This window comes from Diceros bicornis, chromosome 41, assembly GCF_020826845.1.
Source record: "Diceros bicornis minor isolate mBicDic1 chromosome 41, mDicBic1.mat.cur, whole genome shotgun sequence".
NCBI lineage: Eukaryota > Metazoa > Chordata > Mammalia > Perissodactyla > Rhinocerotidae > Diceros > Diceros bicornis.
Window position 1 is genome coordinate 4,515,026 of NC_080780.1, and position 20,264 is coordinate 4,535,289.

Here is a 20,264-nt window from a genome sequence, read left to right on the forward strand (position 1 = left end):
AAGCGCGCACACTCCGCTACTGGCGGCCCAGGTTCGGATCCCGGCTCGCACTGACACACCGCTCGTCTGGCCATGCTGAGGCCACGTCCCACATACAGCAACTAGAAGGATGTGCAACTATGACATACAACTCTCTACTGGGGTTTTGGGGAGACAAAAGGGGAAAAAAAGGAGGAGGATTGGCAATAGATGTTAGCTCAGGGCCGGTCTTCCTCACACACACACACAAAAATGTTGAGAAGGAAGTGGAGAAATGGGAGCCCCCCTACACAGCTCACAGGAATGTGAAATGGTGCAGCCACCGTGGAAAACAGTGTGGCGGTTCCTCCCTAGCAATTTACTACAAGTTTTATACCCAGAGAATTGGAAACAGGGACTCAAACAAGTACATGAACACCCATGTTTAAAGCAGCATTATTCACAACAGTCAAAAGGTGGAAACAGTCAATGCCCATCAATAGATGAATGGATAAACAAAATGTGGTCCATCTGTACAATGGAATATTATTCGGCTACAAAAAAGGAATGAAGTACTGATACATCTACAACATGGAGGAGCCTCAAAAACATTATGCTTAGTGAAAGAAGCCCGGAAAAAAAGGTAACACATTGGATGATTCTGTTTATATGACATATTCAGAACACATAAATCCATAGAGTCAGAAAGCAGACTGGTGGCTGCCAGAGGCCGAGGGAGGGGAAATGAGGAGCAGCTGCATGATGGGTACAGGATCTCTTTTTGGGGTGATGAAAATGTTTAGGGATTAGAAATGGTAGTTGCACAACACAGTGAATGCACTAAATGCCACTGAATTGTTCACTCTAAAATGGTTAATTTTATATTATGTGGATTTCACCTCAATAGAGAAAAAAAGGATCTGAGTCCAGTTTAATACCACTGAAATTATTTACATACCAGTGGTGTCTAAAAATGGATCTGGCACTGTGGAGATGCAAAGAATTCAATCTTAAAAGAAAGCAAAGGAATATGGGGTACAATTTCCAAAAGGAGGAAAATCCTGAGCACAAATAGTTCCACTGCTCACACCACGTGCTCCTGACACGAGCAGTGAGGTGGAGACTAAGACGCGCAGGCCTGGATCACCGTACACGGGTCTGGGTGGGGCTGTGGGAAAATTTCATCACAGAGGGGTCATGAGATGGGGCCAGCTGCAGCAAGGTGGGGCAGCCAGCTCAGGGTGACGGCCCAAGGTCAGCAGAGATGAAGACAAGAAGGCCCAGAGGCAGCAAAGCCAAGCAGTGTGCAGTTCTTAGAATATTCCAGGTCTAGTCTAGAGGTCCACTGAGATGGAATGGGCACTCCAGGCCACTAAGACGCGGTCAACGGAAGGAGAAGCAGGGCTTGGGCTGGTGCGGTGTCAAGATAGCCAGCGGTCCAGGTGTACACGTGCAATCACAATGAAATAGCACCTAAAATACTGCTGCATTATAAAACAGCATTTCCTGGCAATAACTGGGCTGAAACCTTCATTTTAATGGGCACTATATGCTTCAAGTTGCCCATATATTAAAGAGCAATTTTCCAGGGTACTAGAGGTTGTGGTGCATGATATAGGCAGTCAGACTCCTGCAAACTGCCCATTCAGTCATTTCTTCAAGAATCCTGTGTTTGGCTGTCAAAATCTCCCAAGCTGAATCACCTAGAAAGGGTCAATTGTATGTGTTTGCAATAAAATATTAAGAATTCTTAACTTAAAAGCAACTTCTGTAATTTTAAACCACGATTCTAAGAGGAAAAAAGCACTTTCTAATTTTCCATAAAGAAGCCTGTATTACTTTCATAATTGGAAATAAAATACACACACTCTCACACACACACGCGCGCGCGAAGACTGCTTTAAGAACGTGCGGTCACTTCCAGCACTTTCTGTGGCATTTATAATGTGTCATTCCATTGAACGCTCTCTCACCACACAGAAACATCTTGTGAAATTGCTTTAAGGATCATTCCTTAGTAAGACTTACCCATAAGAAGAAAAGTCGATATAAACACCATACTTATGAGAATCCTCCATGATCGAGTTAACCTAAATGAATAAAAACAACAAAAAGATTTAACAATACATCACCATTAACCTTTAATTTGAACTTTAAACTAACCACTACAACCAAGTCAACAAACATGCTTATACTAGGTTGAGTCTGTGGATTAATTTAATTCCTAATCCATTATCTTTGAAATTGATGGAAAATAGTTTTCAGGACATCCCTCACTTTCACACACATTACAGTTATGCTGTTATGTGCCTTTTTATATGTCTACAAATGGTTGTAAAGAAGAAAACAAAGGAAGTTATCCTAGAGATCTGGAATGTAGAATGAGCTTAAAAAAAAAGTTAGAGTCTGATTTCATGGAAATTAGGTATTAAGCTAAAGAACTATGACAATTAACAACTATCTGATAAAATCCTTTAAAGTAATCATAACCTTTTCCAATTTTTTATTGCAGTACAACATACATACAGTCAGGGACACAAATCAATTATACGGCCCAGTGGTCACAAAATGTTCACAAAATGAACACATCCTGTAACCTCATCCAGAACAAGAAAGAGCATCCACACCCCGTCAGCAGCCCCTCTCGAGCCCCCATCAGACTCTGCACTTTCCACACCCAAAGGTCACCTCTCTCCCGACCTCTGTCAGCACTGATTACGCCTGTATGGTCTTGAACAGCCTATAAACAGAACGGTGTGTATGTCTGCTCTGCTCAGCACGTTTGTGAGAGTCATCCACGCTCCCATGGTGTATAGTGATAGGTCCTTCATCCTCATTACCGTATTGTATCCACTCTGTATACACATGTGGGGATCCATCCTAATGCTGATGGGCATTAGGGGCTATGATGAACAATGCTTTATAAATATTCTTATAAACGATGCTGCTATGAACATTCTTGTACATGGTTTTGATGAACATGTGTAATTGTTTCATTTAGGTATATTCCCAAGAAAGGGACTGCTGGGTCACAGGGTATGCGCATACTCAGAATCAGTAGATTCTGCCAACAATTTTACAAAGTGGTTGCAGTTATAACCTTTTCACACCCAACTCTCTAAAGGGAAAAAAAAGAAAAAAGAAAAAAAGCTAACATAATTTGATCCAGCTAAGAGAGAAAGTTAGGAGCTTCTGGACAAAGTACTCTAAGTTGGCAAACTAGGAATTTCTACTTAAAACATATGAAAAACCAAATTAAGATGGATCATTCATTAATTACAGATGGCAGCTTGATGGAGCAGGAGAAGCTCGGGATCACAACTCAGAGAAGGGGGCGGTGCTGGTCCCGAGGTTCCAGCAAGTCACCAGCAATTTGGGCTTGCTTTTTGACTAGTCTCCATCAACTGAAGGACACAATTCCCTGCTCCCCGTCCATGAAGAATGGCTAAGAAAGTGACCTTAAATCTGGAAGCTACTTCATTTATATTTAGATATGTGTTTTTCTTTAAATTTTGCTCTTTAACTTTCTGAACAAATGACAGTAAACAGATTACCTAAATTAATTTTTTCAAGTTAGTTGACCAAATGGTGTATAAATTTACTCTCTCAGTGATGTCTTCGTGACCTGTATTGCAGGTTGGGCCTGTAACCCTCAGTTCAAGAATCAGATCAAACACTGCAGCAAGTGTAGACTAGACTTAGAAAGAGCCATCCCATTACCCCAAGATAGGATCTTTAAGCAGCCTCTCTCTCTACAAAAAGCAATCACGCTTACTGACCACCCAGGGGTGTGAGACTCTGCTAAAAGCAACCAAGGTTTTCTCAACTCTCTTCCCTCCAGAAAAGTGTATCTTGAAATGACGCGCCCCCTCTTTATGTATCATTGGTCATGTGGGGGTCCACGGTCTAAAGAGAGTTATCCAGAGGCCATTACAGCCCAGGAGAGCCCTGGGCTCCAGATGGACTGAATTAAGTGAAAATTCCCACATTACCATATTTACAAAGGTTAACTAAGTTTTTTGATAAAAACCCTGGCTGTCAGGCTCTGTTTCCCAAAGCTCCTTCTGTGCCTCTCCCCGCCTGTGGGATTCTGTGTCCTCTGGGCGCAGGCTTCGCTGCTGGTGATCGTGGCTTCCAAATGCCATCTTCTTGTGTGATAACTATGCAGCACTCCTTTTATTTTGTTTGACAGTTTTGTTTCTGGGCAAGCACTTCAATGTTAGCATTGTGATGGTTATTTCGTCACTTTCCAGTTTTGTTTTCCCAGCAGGCAGTGCGCAGGGGGCACATAAAGGGGCTTGGGTCTTTGGCCCACCCACGGGGGCAGGGCTTTCTGCTGTCTCTTTGCAGGCAATGTTCGCATGTGCTCTAATGAGGGGAAACCCAATTATAGCTCAGAATGGGTACCAGCTAACGTCCTTCCTTAATGGAAGGATGTAATAAATGCCACTGTGTCTACAGTCCTAAACCGTGGTGCCCAACACTACAAACCCCAGAGCCTGGGCAAGCCAGGCCGTTGGTAAAAAAGTGAATAATGCCTCAGGTTGCAAGTTAACATAGTAATCTCGCTGCTGCTGAGGTTCATGCTTTTTAAAAGGATGGCTTCTCCTTCACAATCCTTGTCCCCTGCCTGTTGTAATTAATCTAAATACCTCTGACAGAGAAAGAAGACAGCCTGCCCCAGAAAGTACTGTGTTCAAGAGAAATCTTCAGAGGACAGCATTTGGAAATGATTTTCTCTATAAGGAAGGAACATTTTTACTGGGTTATTTTCCAAGTAAACAGAGCACATATGACACATGACGTGTAGAACATAAGATCTTTTGGAGCTCACTCTGCAGAGTTACGTACCTGTGGGAGTCAGGGTTTCCGAGCTCTGAGAGCATAGCATTGCTACTGGAACTACTGCTGGCTTCTTCCAAGTGACCTCTAAGGAACCTGGCACCCCTTCTCGACTTTAGTCTTCCGCTCATTTTCCCCCACTGAGTGACAAATTGCTGGTAGAAAGAAGAATACCTTTGGTTTTCTGTTTTCTATTTTATGGAAACATGATGCTATACATAGTGGGTTTGGGTTGTTTTGTTTTTTTCTTCTTACTTCACAGGTGTTTCTCCTTCAAGGGGGACACTGTGAGTGAGCAAATCTTGAAATTCCTTGAGCTCTTCTGTTGCATCACCCTTCTGTGACACATCACAATGGCATGAGGCCCGTGTCAGGTGGTGTGCACGCAGCCACCTCTCTCACGACGGTACATTGTCCTGACTGTTCAAAATGCTTTATTGCGACATCTTCCAAACATACCAAGTACTGCAAAGGTCCCTGTACCTGATGTTTTGCTGTTGGCTTCAGAATTTTTTTAAAAAACATAATACCGAAAATACAATGGAAGACCCCAAAATATCATTCCATAATCTCTCTCCTCTCCCTTCTTTCCCACAGATAACTACAATCTGAAAATTGATATATGTAATTCCTATGTATTTTTTATATTTTATCACATAAATATGTATCATAAATAATATAATATTGTGTTCATGCTTTAAACTCAAATGACATACCTGTCTCCATTTTCTTACATTATCTCTCTCGAGACATATTAACTCCGGCTCACTCACTTTAACTGCTGGGTAGTATTTTATTATACATACATCACAATTCATTTGCCCATTCTTGTATGGATATACACTTAGGTTGTTTTCAGTCTTTCAGCAATACAGATAATGTTGAAGCCTGTTCTTGTACTTGCCTCACTCACACCATGAGGGCTTCTCCAGGCGTCCACCTAGAGGAATGATGAACACACTTATTTGGAGTATAAAGTTCCAGAGTGACAGTTATTTTTCTCTCAGCCCTTGGGAGATGCTACTGCATGGTCTTTTGGAGTTGGTTGTTGCTGATGAGAGTTCTGCCTAATCTTCCTTTCTTTTTTATGGCAATTTGGTCTTTTTCTTCTTGTAGTTTCCAAGATTTTGTTTATCTTTGCTGTTCTTCAGTTTCCCTTCAATGTACCTAAGTGTGATATTAGCTTTTATTTTTTCCTCCTTTATACTCAGACACTTTATATTCTCAATTTGAGTATTCACGTATCTCTTCAATTCTGGATTGTTTTTAGCCATTAGTCCTTCAAACATTGCTTCTCTACCAGCACCTCTATTTTCTTATGATGACCTACCTATTGACATTTGTGAATTACTTTTAATTTATTCTCCATTGCTCTCAACTGCCCCTTCATATTTTTTTTTCTCTTTTTGCTCTATGCTGGTTTCAGGGTAAATTTATAAGTGCTACTTTTCAATTCACTAATTTTCTCTTTGACTCTGCGAAGTCTAGACCTATCTGAAGAAATCCCAAGCTTTCTACTTTATTACCTCATGGTCCAAAATCCAAAAGATACAAGATGATACCTAGCAAAGTGTTGCCACACTACCCCACTGGTGACTTCTAGCTATCGGTTCTCCTCCCTCCTAGCATCCGTGGTACCATTTTCTTTCAAAGATAAGATATGATATGCAAATACAAATATATACCTAAAATATATGTTTATCTACAAATATTTATCTGTATATATGTGTGTGTGTATATATATGTATATATATAATCTCTTCACATTATTTAAAGAAAATGGTAACTTACTACAGTATAAACCATGTTCTGCATCTTGCTTTTTTCACTTAGAAATTTATCTTGGCAATCTTTCCAACTCACTTCGAGATGATCTTCCTCATTCTTTCATGGCTGCATAGTGTTCCATTTATGAATGTGCCATAATCTGTTTAATCTATACCATATTGAGGAGCAGTTTGATATTGAAAACAATGCATGATAAATAGCTGTGTGCTTAAGTTACTCTGCATATGTGGGTATATGTGTAAGGATGGACAGCCAGAGAAGGAACCGCTGGGTGGTGTGTGGTTTTGACAGGTATTGCCTTTGTCCTCTGCAGACTCTGCCACTTTAACTTTCCACTAGGAATTTATGAGGTTTTGCTCCTGTTCACCAACACAATGTGAGATCACACTTTTTATCTTTACCAATCGAATAGATTTTTAAAAATTGTATCTCAGGACAGTTTCTTTTTGCATTCTGATGAGTGAATTTGAGCCTGTTCTTTTCACGTGGCTAAGACTCATGTTCTCCTGTGTTCTACTTTTTTTATCTACTTGTTCTTTTTGTTTCATTTCTGCCTTCTATTGCTTGAAAATTTCTTTTTTAAAATCAATATCATTTTTAATTTATTTCTGTAAGTGTTGTGTACTTATTTTAAAACACTTTTCAAACTACTGAATTAAAAATAAAATCCATCTGCAGATCATTTGTTTTCTGGTGAGCCTCAGTCTTCTCCATGATCCATCTCCTTGGGTAGCCCAGTGTTTGCATGGCAGGCTTACTTTGAGTGGGGAGTCACCTACTTTCACTCTCATCCCTGATCCTCTGGTTTATTGATGCCCCATGGCTCCCAAGCTTATAAATTTTCTCTATTTGTATTTTCCCTATTGTTGCTATGAGTTTAGGAGGAGGAGGTACTTGAGACTAGAACCCGCAATGCTATCCATATCAGAGGACCTGAACATATTTTTAACAGCATCATTGTGACAAGGACCACTCAACCTCCTACCTCAATTGAGTTTCCTTTCTTCTAATTGGCCTAGATGGAAATTCTGATTGACATCATCTGTTAGAACGTTTCTCTTCCTTGCCTTGCTTAGCTTTGCTCTGAGACCCTTCATTGGCAGGACCTTCCCAGCCTTGTTATTAGCTATTCCCGACTGAGCCAGGAATAAGAGAAATGTGCCATCACCAACAAAAGTTGGGGAGCATTGCAGCCAGAGGTAAAAATGTGGGCGTCATTGCATGCAATGGGGCTGGAAGAGATCCCCAAGGGAGTGAATGTGGCTAGAACACAGAAGGAGGTGTCCAAACACTGCGGCCCATGGCACTCCAGAATATAGACGCCAGGGAGAGAAGGAGGATCCGGTGAAGAAGACCGGGAAGGATTAGCCCGTGAGTTAAGCAAACAGGAGAGTGAGAAGTCTTGGAAGGCAAGTAGAGAGAGGGTTTCAGGAGTAGGAGGTGGTGGGCTGCTTCCCTAACCATGTTTAATTGTAAGTCTCAAGTGCAACCTTTTCAAAGCTGTGAAAGCTATGGAAGCTCTCTGCAAATGAGGACATGCTTCAGCTGATGGATCCAAATGGAGTTTTCTGAAAGCCACTGTTTTTCCTGAAAACCTGAACAGAAGGCAAAGCCGTTGTCTTAGTCCATTCTAGTGGCTATAAGAAAAGACCATAGACCGGTGGCTTATAAACAACAGATATTTATTTCTCACAGTTCTGAGAGGTTGGAAGTCCAAGGTCAAGGTGCTGGCAGATTCAGTGTCCAGTGAGGGCTTGCTCCTGGTTGGTACACGGCTGTCTTCTCAGGGTGTCCTCACATGGTGGATGGGATGCGGGAGCTCTCTGGAGTCTTTATAAGAGCACTAATCCCATCATGAGGGCTCTACCTTCATGACCTAATCACCTCCAAAAAGCCCACCTCCAAATCCCATCACGTTGGGAGTTGGGTTTCAATGTGAATTTTGGGGGGACATAAACATTCAGTCTGTAGCATTCCCCTCAAATGCATGTCCTTCCTACATGAAAAATACATTTCACACAGTGGAATGCTATAGACTGAAAAATCCTGGAAAAATACATTCATTCCATCCAAATAGTTCCAAATGTCCTAATGTGTTCTAGCATAAACTTTGAAGTCTTAGTTCAAAATCTCATCTAAATAGCATCTAAATTAGACATGGGTGAGACTTGAGATACAATTCATCTTGAGACATATTCCTCTCCAGCTGTGAATGTGGAACCAAACAAGTTGTGTGCTTCTAGAATACAATGGTGAGCCAGTCATAGGACAGACATTCCCATTCCAAAAGGGAGAAATAAAAAAAAAATAAAGAAAAATCCCAAACCTAATGGGGTGATGGGGTTCAGGATATGTTACCCCAAAATATGGCACCTTGGCATATTAAATATCTTAAGTGAATGGTAGAAGCAGGAAGATTACTCTGACCTGCCCCCCACTCTTCTTCCCTGAAACAGGTCATAAATCTGCCCTGTGGGAGGTACCCTCCCTGCACGAGGAGGAGGGAAGACATGCCTATCACTAGAGACAGGGAATTTGGGGCTGAGAAATCTATACAAAACTCTGTTAAACTAGCCCTTATCTTCCTAGTTACTTCTTCACCACTTACTACCCAGAGCTCAGGCCACTTTGTCTTGTCAATTCTTCATATATTTATGTTTTTTTTGTTTTTTTGTGAGGAAGATCAGCCCTGAGCTAACATCCATGCTAATCCTCCTCTTTTTGCTGAGGAAGACCGGCTCTGAGCTAACATCTATTGCCAATTCTCCTCCTTTTTTTTTTTTCCCCAAAGCTCCAGTAGATAGTTGTATGTCATAGTTGCACATCCTTCTAGTTGCTGTATGTGGGACGCGGCCTCAGCACGGCCAGACAAGCAGTGCGTCAGTGTGCGCCCGGGATCCGAACCCGGGCCGCCAGTAGTGGAGCGCGCACACTTAACCGCTAAGCCACGGGGCCGGCCCTATGCTTTCTTTGTCTAAAAGGTATAAAAGCTTCCTGCTCTGGTCACTTCTTTGGGTCTTCAATCTCTTGTGAAGACTCCCATGTACATGTAAAAATTCAATCACATTTATATACTTTTCTCCTACTGATCTGTCCTCATCAATTTACTTTTCAGACCCAGCAAGCAACCCTAAGAGCATCAAGGAAAACTTTTTCTTCCCCTACAGGGGCAAACCACATTAAACATTAAAGCTCAAGAATAATCCTCTTTGGCTCAATACTCTGCCCTTTAGGCCACTGGGGCAGAGGTCCTGCCTTCCGGACCCACTGGAGGATCCTGCCCCTCAGCTTTGCTGGGCAGGGCTGGGCCCCAAGGCTCTGGGTGGCCCCACCTCGATACCTTTGGGGGAGGCAACCTGCGCTGCTGAAAGCCTGGTGATGGTCCCTCCCTTTTGAAACCCTCTGGCCCCCAGCCCCTTGCACTCTTGCCTGTGAGGGGAATGGCAGCCCTGAAGATCTCTGAATTGCCTTTGGGGTCATTTCCATTGTCTTGGTAAACAGCTCCCGGCTTCTGCTGAGATTGCTGATCCACACTAATGTCCTAATGACACCCTTAGTGCCCTCTTCTAACCAACCTTTCCCTTTTTTTACACTGTGGATAGGCTGAGAATTTTCCAAATCTTTAATTTCTGCCTCCTTTTTGCTTAACAATTCCATCTTTAAGTCATTTGTCTCTTCTCATATTTTACTATAAGCAGTCAAGAGGAGTCAAGCCACATCTTCAACACTTTGCTTAGAAATAATTTCAGCTAAATATCCAGTGGCATCTCTTGCAAGATCTACTTTTCATAAGACACTAGGACACAACACAATGCAGCCAGGTTCTTTGCTGCGTCATAGCAAGGGTGGTCTCTCCTCCAGTGCCCAATAGCACGTTCCTGATTTCCATCTGAGATCTTGTCACAATGGTGATGAATAAATGAAAAGCAACAGGATATATTGGAGTATACGAGGAAGCCATTGGGTTTAAAACTAATTCAACCTGAGCTTGTTTTTCCAGAAAACCCTGATGTGGCCTGTTGAGCATGCATTGCACATCTGCTTTAAACATTTACAATGCCCCAAAGAGAAGAATGATGCCCTTGAAGATAAGGACGTAGCTTCCCCCTCATATGGTCATTTATTTAAAGATAAGCATCTCTTCCTAGAAACTAAGGATTAATTACTGACCTGCTGTGCTCGCCTTGTGACCAGTGACCTGCTGTGCCAGCAAAGCAACCTCATGACTGTTGTAAAAGGGATATTCCTGTCATATGTGATGTATGCTCTTTGTTCCAAGATGGCATATAACCACTCTGTACACCCCACTTCTTTGGTGTGCCTCCTTCCTTGGAGAAGGAAGCCCCCGGATTATAGTCCTCAGACCTGCCTTACAACAAACTCACCTCAATTTTGATTTATAGATTGGTTACAGATTATTTGCATCAACAATGGCTTTTATTTCTGCCATACTGTCCGTGTTTCTACCAACATTCTGTTCACAACCTCTTAGGTATTCTCTAAGAAGACTGAGGCTTTCCCTAAAACTCTCCTCTTTCTTTCTGATCTCTCCACAGAATTGCCCTTAGTTGTACAGCACACTTTTTCTGGCACTTACTTCCACACCCTTCCAGCCTCTGCTTATATTGCTTCCACATTTTTACATATTTGTTATGGCAGCACCCCCACTTCTTGGTACCAATTTCTGTCTCAATCAGTTCAGGCTACCATAACAAAATACCACAGACTGGGTGGCTTATAAACAACAGAAATTTATTTCTCACAGTTCTGGAGGCTGGAAGTCCGAGATCAAGGCACTGGCAGATTCAGTGTCTGGTGAAGACGTGCTTCTGGTTCACAGACAACATCTTCTCACTGTGTCCTCGAATGGCAGAAGGGGTGAGGGAGATCTCGGGAATCTCTTTTATAAGGGCACTAACCTCATTCATGAGGACCCTGCCCTCATGACCTAATCATCTGCCAAAGGCCCCACCTCCTAACACCATCATATTGGCTATTAGTTTTCAACATATGACTTTTGGGGGGACACAAACATTCAGTCTGTAGCATCATCATCATCCTCCTCATCCTCATTGTTCTCATCATCTTCATCATCTTCAATTATGATCTTTCCCATCTGGGGACTGACTACCCATCCCAAGCAGATCCCTTGGAAATCTTGCATGCAGAGCAGGAAAAGCGATTTATTTCTTAAACTGTCCAGGACTCATTATAGCCCTGGAGTAAAAGAAGGAAGTAGAGTACTACATTAATATAAAAAAAATTTCATCTTATTTTTGGAGATAAAACAAAAATCCTACAACTCTGCTGTAAATATTGGTTTCTGTTAGCCTATAACAGTCTAACTTTTAAAATAATAAATCACATTGTATATGGTCACATTTACTATTTCTCAAATACAAATTATTTATTTTGGTATTTCTTCCAAAACAATACAATGAACTTACCCTTATATACTTTTGGGGCTCAGGGGAGGCCATCCCAAAATATCCCACAATAGCATATTGATTATTTTGAATTAAAGTTATTTGAGAAGAAAAAGGACATTCTGACCCTCCTGTCTGTTCTCCTGAAAGCAGGAAATCAATCTCCCCTGTGAAAGGTGCTCTCCCTGCATCCTCATCACCAGAGCTAGGGAAGTCAGGGCCAAGAGGCCTCCATAAACAAATCTTGCTAATTTACTACCTCAAGCCTAAACTCTGCTTAAATTCCTCACTAATTATGTACGTCAAATCTAAGTTTCTTTGTCCTGTCATTCCCCACAAATTTATTGTTTTTTTTATGTAAAAGATATATGAACTGCCTGCTTTGTTCACTCTTCAAGCATCATTTCCCTATGATCTCCAATACATATGTTTTAAACTGGGTTTTTCTCCTGTTAACTTGGTCTATGTCAATTTTACTATTAGTCCAGCCAGAAGAACACAAGAAGGGTAGAAAGGGGATTTTCCCTGCCCCAACAGTTTTGACGAGCCAGCCAGGAGAATCACCAGCTGGGAAACTGCTTTCTCCCCGAGGCTGCAGCAGCTCAGAGATTCTGGGACACCTGACATAGAAGCTGACAAGAAGGTAAGCCTTCTTACCATGTCAGCCTCTCAGATCCTTGTCTGCAGAGTCCAATGGGAACTAAAGTGGTGAGAGTTTCCTTTCCTCTCTCTAAATTTAGATTAGTAGGAGAAAATATTTGTGAAACTAGTTTCTTGGATAAAAAGTGACTCTAGTAAAGATTTGGGATGAGTACTCTTGGTTTTGTCGATCCTTTCCTCCCAGAGATGGTTGATATTTTTCTTTGTCTCAGTCTTGTGTCATTTGTCATAAGGAGGAAGAACCATAGGGCAGGACAGCAGGTACAGACCCTTGACCCTTGATAAGCCTGCTGTTTGAGCCAGCCTCACAGACTGGGAAGTTTTAGGGTTCTCACCAGACCGGCATCTATTTAGACAAACTTGGCTGTAGTCCTCTATGAAAAAGACCAGATAGGTTTTTCCTTCTGTCTTGTTCTGTGTCCTGAGAGCTTGGCTTTGTGACCAGTGAAAATGTTTTCTCTGGTCTCCACCATCTGGAAGGTGCATTTACCAGGGTGCACCTGACAGCCAGTAGAAAGACTGGGGTTCTGAGACACGCAGTCACAAGCAGCACTCTCTTTGTCCAGCTGTGCCAGCTCTCAGGGGAGTTTGTCATAAAGCGTCCAATCCATAAGGGTCTTTTTCATCTCAACCTTCATTGTTTGTTAGTGCTGGAAAAATCCCATTTCAGTAGCGCCTGCCCAGTGTCACAGATTAGCGTGTCTGTGACTGGAGGCATCCCAGGTACTTGTGGGAGACTGGAGACACTGTTTTCACTACACCATCCTTACCTCCTTCGCAATGAAGGCCTTTGCTTTCTAGACTATGCTTGGAAGTGAGTTTTTGGATCTTGTGAGGGGTGTTTCTTTTGCACTCTCTTTTGAGGACACCTCTTGCATCCATGGTTAAGCCATTAAAAGGCTTATTGGTTGGAGTTGCTATTAAGATCCTACTCATCAATGGCCAGAGAATGGATTGTTTAAATTGGAAAAAATTTTTAGAGAGCTCTCATATTGGTATAATGGCTAGCCATTTAGTCTCCCTTAATAAGATGGAAAAGACAGAAATTAGAACAAAAATCAAGCCACTCAGGTCCACTTTTTACTGCACAAAATTGGGGTTCTCTGCCTGATGCGCATAAACAAGACAATTAATTATGACACCAGCATGTGAGGGGAGAAATCAGCTTTTTATTCTGCAAGATTGATCTCCAGAGAGACAGGGGGGCGTATGCCCTCAGATCTGTCTCCCCGATTCAGGATTTGGGACAAAATTTAAGAGGTTAGGGAAAACAGGTTTGCATGCGGAAATGCTGGTGGGACAGGTTTCGATTGGTGGGCTTCAGGTATTTATGGTAAGGTTTTAAACATTTATGATGAGGTTCTAAACATCTATGATGAAATTGGGAAGGAATTTTAACACCGGATTTTCCTGAATGAGGGACCCCTTGCTTCTGATACTAGTCCGGCTTTCAACTTCTGGTCACGTCAGGGTCCTTGGGTTCCATAGAAGGAGGTTCTTTGGTTCCGAGGTCGTTTCAGGTCACGATTTCTTCTTTTGCGCATGCCCTGGCTGCCATGACTTTGCAGCTTTTCTGAAAGACAATCCTTAATCACTTTGTTGATAAGAGATGGGGTCTGTTCATACTGGCTCTAAAAGGGCCCGTGGTTACACACTCAGACCCCTTTTTATTTGCCTTCAGACATTTATAGATACTGTAAAAAAAAAAACAGGACATTAGAAGTACAAACATCTGACACAAAAAGGAAAAGGAAAAAAGTAATATTACAGCTAGACACAAGGACTCCCTCACAAGATGAGATAACAAAAATTTAGACTTAACACAAAAATCCAATGTAAAACCCCCTTTTTAAAATCTAGCTCCATCTGCCAGTTTTAGCTTCCTTTTGTTCAAGATTTACAGAGAACACTCCAGCCTAATCTCTAAGAGTATACAGGTTACTCATGTAAATGCTGAAGGCCAGACAATGAATTCAGCAGTATCACCTGGGACAGGCAATAAAGCTTGCTTTGCAGGGCTCTATAATCAGGTTCTGCCAACTTCAGGCCTTCCTGTGCAACATCCTTAGCAGATTTATCCTAAAACCCCATCCTAGGGAATTCATGTCCCATGGACAACAGCCCTTTTACCTCCACTCAATGGCCATTCCGGAACGCCCGGTCAAGAGAAAAAATGTTTCATGTTGTCTCTTCCTTTCCAAATCCAGACCCCCTGGTTATTGACCCTTTCTCTCCCAGGATACTGTCTCGTTTTTTGTGTCCTAAGGGCTTAGCCTAACTTTCTGCCTGCCATGCATGCAGGCTGTCAGTTCTTTCTTTTGGCTGTCTTTGGGAATGACTCTGGATCCTGGGAAGGTAATAATTTTGAGGACGCCTCTTGGGTCCACAGAGTTGTTTAATACTGCGGGAGGGCCAGTCCCGTGGCTTAGCGGTTAAGTGCACGCGCTCTGCTACTTGCAGCCTGGATTTGGATCCCGAGCTCGCATCGACACACCGCTTCTCCGGCCATGCTGAGGCCGCGTCCCACACACAGCAACTAGAAGGATGTGCAACTATGACATACAACTATCTACTGGGGCTTTGGGGAAAAAAAGGGAGGAGGATTGGCAATAGATGTTAGCTCAGAGCTGGTCTTCCTCAGCAAAAAGAGGAGGATTAGCACGGATGTTAGCTCAGGGCTGATCTTCCTCACAAAAAAAATAAAAATAAATAAATAAAAAAAAAGAATAAAAGGCCTATATTATATATAAAAAAAAAATACTGCCGGAGATATTTACTGTTTGTCTCAGCTGAAAACTGACAAGATATTTAGAAGGATTTTTTTAGTAGCTTTATGGTCAAAAATTGGCCAAATTAAAACCTGATTTTCAGAGCCTGATAGGAATTTTTTTAGGCCTTCTTCTCTAAGTTAAAATAAAACTATGTATCCAGAGGGAAGAAGCAAATTAGAAATTATGTAGTTGGACGGGTAGACCAACCTATGATGACATTTAAGTTACAACCTAATTTCTGAGGAATTGAGAGCAACTGTCCTTATCTTAACAAATTTTTGTAAAACTGAAAAATGCAGCCCTAAAGGCAGTTCACATTCCACCCATTCCTTTTCATCAATTCCCATACCTTCCCTATTTATCTCAAAAGGCTTGTAATCACTCCCGGAACTCTTAGTCAGACCACCCCCAATTCCTCAGACTAAAGGAAAATTTTAAATTGCAATTACCCTGAAACTCCTATGGAGAAGATAAACAAAACTTGCATTTTTTCTCTCTGTCCTTTAAAGTTATAAATTTTACCATGTCTTTAGAATGTAAACACCCCAAAAGATAAGAGCCCACAGTTGCTTGAGACTAAACTCAGCAAACTCAATTGGTAAAGCCTAAGGTTAAAGGGGGAAAAAAAAGGGAAAAAAGTTTTGTTTTAAGTGCAGGCTGCTAGAGAGGCTCTTTTTCCCCACATCTAATTCACAGCCTCCTTGTATAAGGCAAATATTTATCTTAAAAGTCTTCCCCACAAATATTAAAACAGAAACAAAAACTTTTAAGCAGGTAATCTTAACTTGTTCCGTGTGTTACAGACACAATTATTTGTAAACTAGTGAGTTTTATATTGTGGGAGATCAAGATTTGGCCACCTTGAAATATATCTCTTTACCTTGATTGTTTTCTCTGACGGACATTTGACCTCCCCCACTAACTGCCTAAAGAATTTGACATAGTAACTCCTTCCTGGAACAGATCTTCTATCTGATGGCTATAATATAATGTAAAATAGATGTTACAATAGAAAAGGCACCAACAAGCCCATCTTATCGGAAGTTCTTTCTCTCTGGCCACATTCTCTGGATGGCCCTGCGAGGAGTTGCCAGACAAACTTTTACATTTATAAGGGAAATCTCCATTTGTAAAGGTGTCTCCCTCTCTGTACTGGGAAGAGGGGGGATGACCTCATTTCTAGAAACTTATCAATGTGGAAAGTGAGGCCTTAAATCTGCATAACAAACTTACTCTTTTTTACTGTGCTTTAGTGGTAATTTCCTGTAACCGACTCCCCCCACCCCCAACATCCTCCTTTGTCTTTAGCTGAAGATGGTATTTAAGACAAGAATTTCTGCTATTGTGTTGAGAAACGCAGTGTCCCTGGTTTCTCCCATGTACACGTGTTATTAAACTTGGTATTATCTTCTCCTGCTAACCTGTCTTGTTAATTATTTGGCCAGCCACAAGAACCTTAAGGGAAACGGCAGAGGGGGATTCTCCCTCTTCCCCTGACAATATTGTACCTGATTCACGTCTGAAATTTTTAAAATAAAGAGTATAAGAACTCTGCTTGTGCTATGTATATGTACGTACGTTATAGATATAGTATTTTTGTACCTCCAGAGGGTATTAGCAAAATTCATTTCTAAAGAACTCTATTTAATTAACTTAAAATAAGCACTTATATAAATTATTTCTAAATATAATAGAAACCAATCCAAATGTTTTACAAGTTAATGTGATATAAGATAATTTTGGGTAAACAAAAGCTTGCTTAAGTTTGTTGGTTTAACTAAACCAGAAGGCATGTCTTTAGAATTATCAGCATTGGATATGATGTAAACGTGCAACTTTTACTCTACCTGGGTTATTAATTAAATAAGCTCATGTTATCTCTTTTATAAAATTTGTCAGCATAATAATAATAATTTAAGATGATGGCTAACTACTTTAATGTCTCATGAAATTTTCATGAATAATCTAAGTATGATTGTTAAGAACAAATAAATTATATAGATGTTAATTAAATAAAGGTTTTTAGGTACAATAACTATGTTTTATGGTATATGGACTCAAAAATAGCTTCCCCAGGTCTTTTTGATGGCTTAAAACTTTAGGGTTTTACTGAGGTAAAGTTAAGTGACAAAAAGTTTATTGACTATCTAGATCATCTCCAGATAAGATAAAATAATAAAACGTCAATTACTGTATAGGAGTTTATCTACTTTTGGCTTCTTATTACAGAGAAACTGAAAGATAGAGTTAGGTCTATTAATAAACATGTTTTGTACTTTATTAAAATATTGCACTCTGAAAAAAATATATTTCTAGAAATTATAAAGTGTATTCATAAATTTGCCAATATAAAGAATATGGATATAACATACAGTTCATAATTGCTTACTTCTTAGTTTCCATTACAAATTAGGGTTTCTAAGGGTTAAAATTCTAATTAACATATGTAATTAAAACTACTAAAAATAATAAAAGAAATCTCTGTATGCAAAAAAGAATAAGATTTTTTTTGGTAAAAAGAAAAAATGTATGAGAAGTGGAGATGCATTTTTTTGAGCAAAAAAATAATTTTGTCTCAAAATAAAGCTGATTATTTCTTTTAAAAAAGGCACAAACTAAAATGGACGTAGAACATTATCAAAGGTTTATAAAAAAGAATCTTTGGAAAGGGAGTTTATGTGTGGTCAAGGCTGGGGGCTGGCTAAGATTGGAATGAATTTAATTAAGTAAATGAGTTTTAATATCAAAAGTAAGCTGGTACAAAATTAAAATTTGATTTTCTCTCTATGTTAAAAAAAAACAGAGAGAGAGAAGAAAATCTTACCTTGTGTGGTCAAGTTAGCTAAATTTAAATTGTTATTTTAAGAATTTTAAAAATGAGTTTTAACATCAATAGTGTATTTATATAAAACTAGAACTTAATTTTCTTTTCATTTCTTAAGAGAACAAAATTTCTTGGAATATTGGTCTGCTTCTGATAAGAGATTATGAAAGATTTTTCCTTACCTTTTCGTGTTTCATTAGAACTATTTCCTGTGCCTTATGTTAAAAGCTGAGTCTTTCTGTTAAAAGAGCTAAAGTTTTGTGGCTGTGTAACCTTATTTGTCTTTGAAATCTTTTTGTCACTTTGGTTAAACAGATAATTAAATATTGTTTCATAATGATCTGTGATCCCATTTAGGCAAGTGTTTTAAAACTTTTTTGATATTTTTTATGAACTTCCCAAAATCAAATTGTAAATGAAGTTTTTTTGACCTCTAGCTAACTTTGGAATTTTTCAGAGGATCCTTGAAACATCTCAAAAGATTTGTTCTCTCTCCTTATAAAAAGGGAGTTATTAAACTAATCCAGCTTATTTGATATGTTAAATTACATGGGAAGCATTATCAAATAAGAAATAACATTAAGTCTTCTTTATGTTGTATCTATATAAGTATATGTTATAAGAATTCCAGAAATTATGTGAAATTTCTGGAAGTCTAATATGTCCTGGTATAAAATGTTGTTTGTCATCAAAATTGAGGCTCACACTAAATATCAGGAAAGCACCTTAGCTGACTTTCATGCAAAGGCAGCAACAACAGAATCTATGAAGGTTGTGACACATGTGGATAAAGTTCACTCTGCTTCTGCAAAAGAAAAAAAAAATTTGACCCCTCATTGTCAGACTTTTGCCATCCCTATATCTTTTTAACATGGCAAGTCTGTTTCTGAATGAGAAAAATTAAGATGAGTAAACAATAGCTGTAAATTAAACAGTAGGGGCTATGGGAAACACAAAATGGCTGGTTGGTTCTTCCCAGCTCCACAGCAAACTCCAGGTTTTCACATTCCTTCACCCACTATAGAAAAAAACATGTCTGTCCCAAGAGGCCTCAGAACTCCTGCCTCTGGGTCCTTTGCGCACCTGCAGCTGGACTTCATTCAACTGCCACTTAGTATAGGTTGTCAATATGTTCTCGTTATTATATGTATGTTTTCTGGATGGGTTGAAGCCTTCTCTTACCACAAAGCCGATGCCCTCACAATGGCAAAGAAAACTGTTAGAAAATGTGTTTCCCACTTGGGGTATACCTTCCACAATCTCCAGTGATTGAGGCACTCACCTTACTGGGCAAATCAAACAAGCCTTAACAAAAACCTTTCAAACTTCTTGGAATTACCACTGTCCCTATCACCCTAAATCATTAGGCAAAGTTGAGAGAACCAATGAAACAACTGGATTCAAGCAGAACAATAATTAATTACATGGGATCGAATGAATCGATGAGGATGATTATAATTTTTATGACTTTTTGTCTGAAATACTACTTTTTTAATGTTTTGTTTTTCCAGATTTAAGGAAATTTTTTTTTCTGTTTTCTTAAGCTGTCTATGACTTATAGCAATTTGGTAAATTATATCTTTGTAAGCAGGATTGAAACAATTATTTACCTTATCCTTCCAGAATTCGGAAACTCTCGGTGAGTATTCTTATTTTCATGACAATGTATTTATTTGCATAAGTTCAATAAGAATCTGTTCTCCTTGGAACAGGACACAATTGGAAACATTGGTTATATTACCAAGGCTTTGATTGGAATGCCATGTTTGAGAGAGACATGCATAAACTCAGATATGACCAGATAACTTGAAAGAATTAAGGTTGACTCTATGAAGCCAACAAAACCCCTTGGAAAAACAGCCTGGCATTTCACTTACAGGGTTCTCAGAAGCCTAACGAGGTGAGTAAAGAAGGTCACTTCCTGGCAGGTACAAGAACCTCAAGATATGTTGGGAGCCTCAATAAGAGAGGAATTTACCCAAATCTATAGGTATT

The 20,264-nt window shown here is 40.0% G+C and overlaps 1 protein-coding gene across 1 annotated transcript in view; it reads right to left on the bottom strand.

Moving 5' to 3' along the window:
• Positions 1-5,023, bottom strand: part of SUN3 (Sad1 and UNC84 domain containing 3) — a 34,435-nt gene extending 29,412 nt beyond the window's left edge. Inside the window, exons 1-2 of the mRNA XM_058534787.1 lie at positions 4,810-5,023; positions 1,987-2,048 (exon numbers count right to left, since the gene is read on the bottom strand). Coding sequence (XP_058390770.1) covers positions 1,987-2,048; positions 4,810-4,931 — 184 coding nt within the window. The 5' untranslated portion in view covers positions 4,932-5,023. The remainder of the gene's footprint in view (positions 1-1,986; positions 2,049-4,809) is intronic.
• Positions 5,024-20,264: the final 15,241 nt, after the last annotated feature.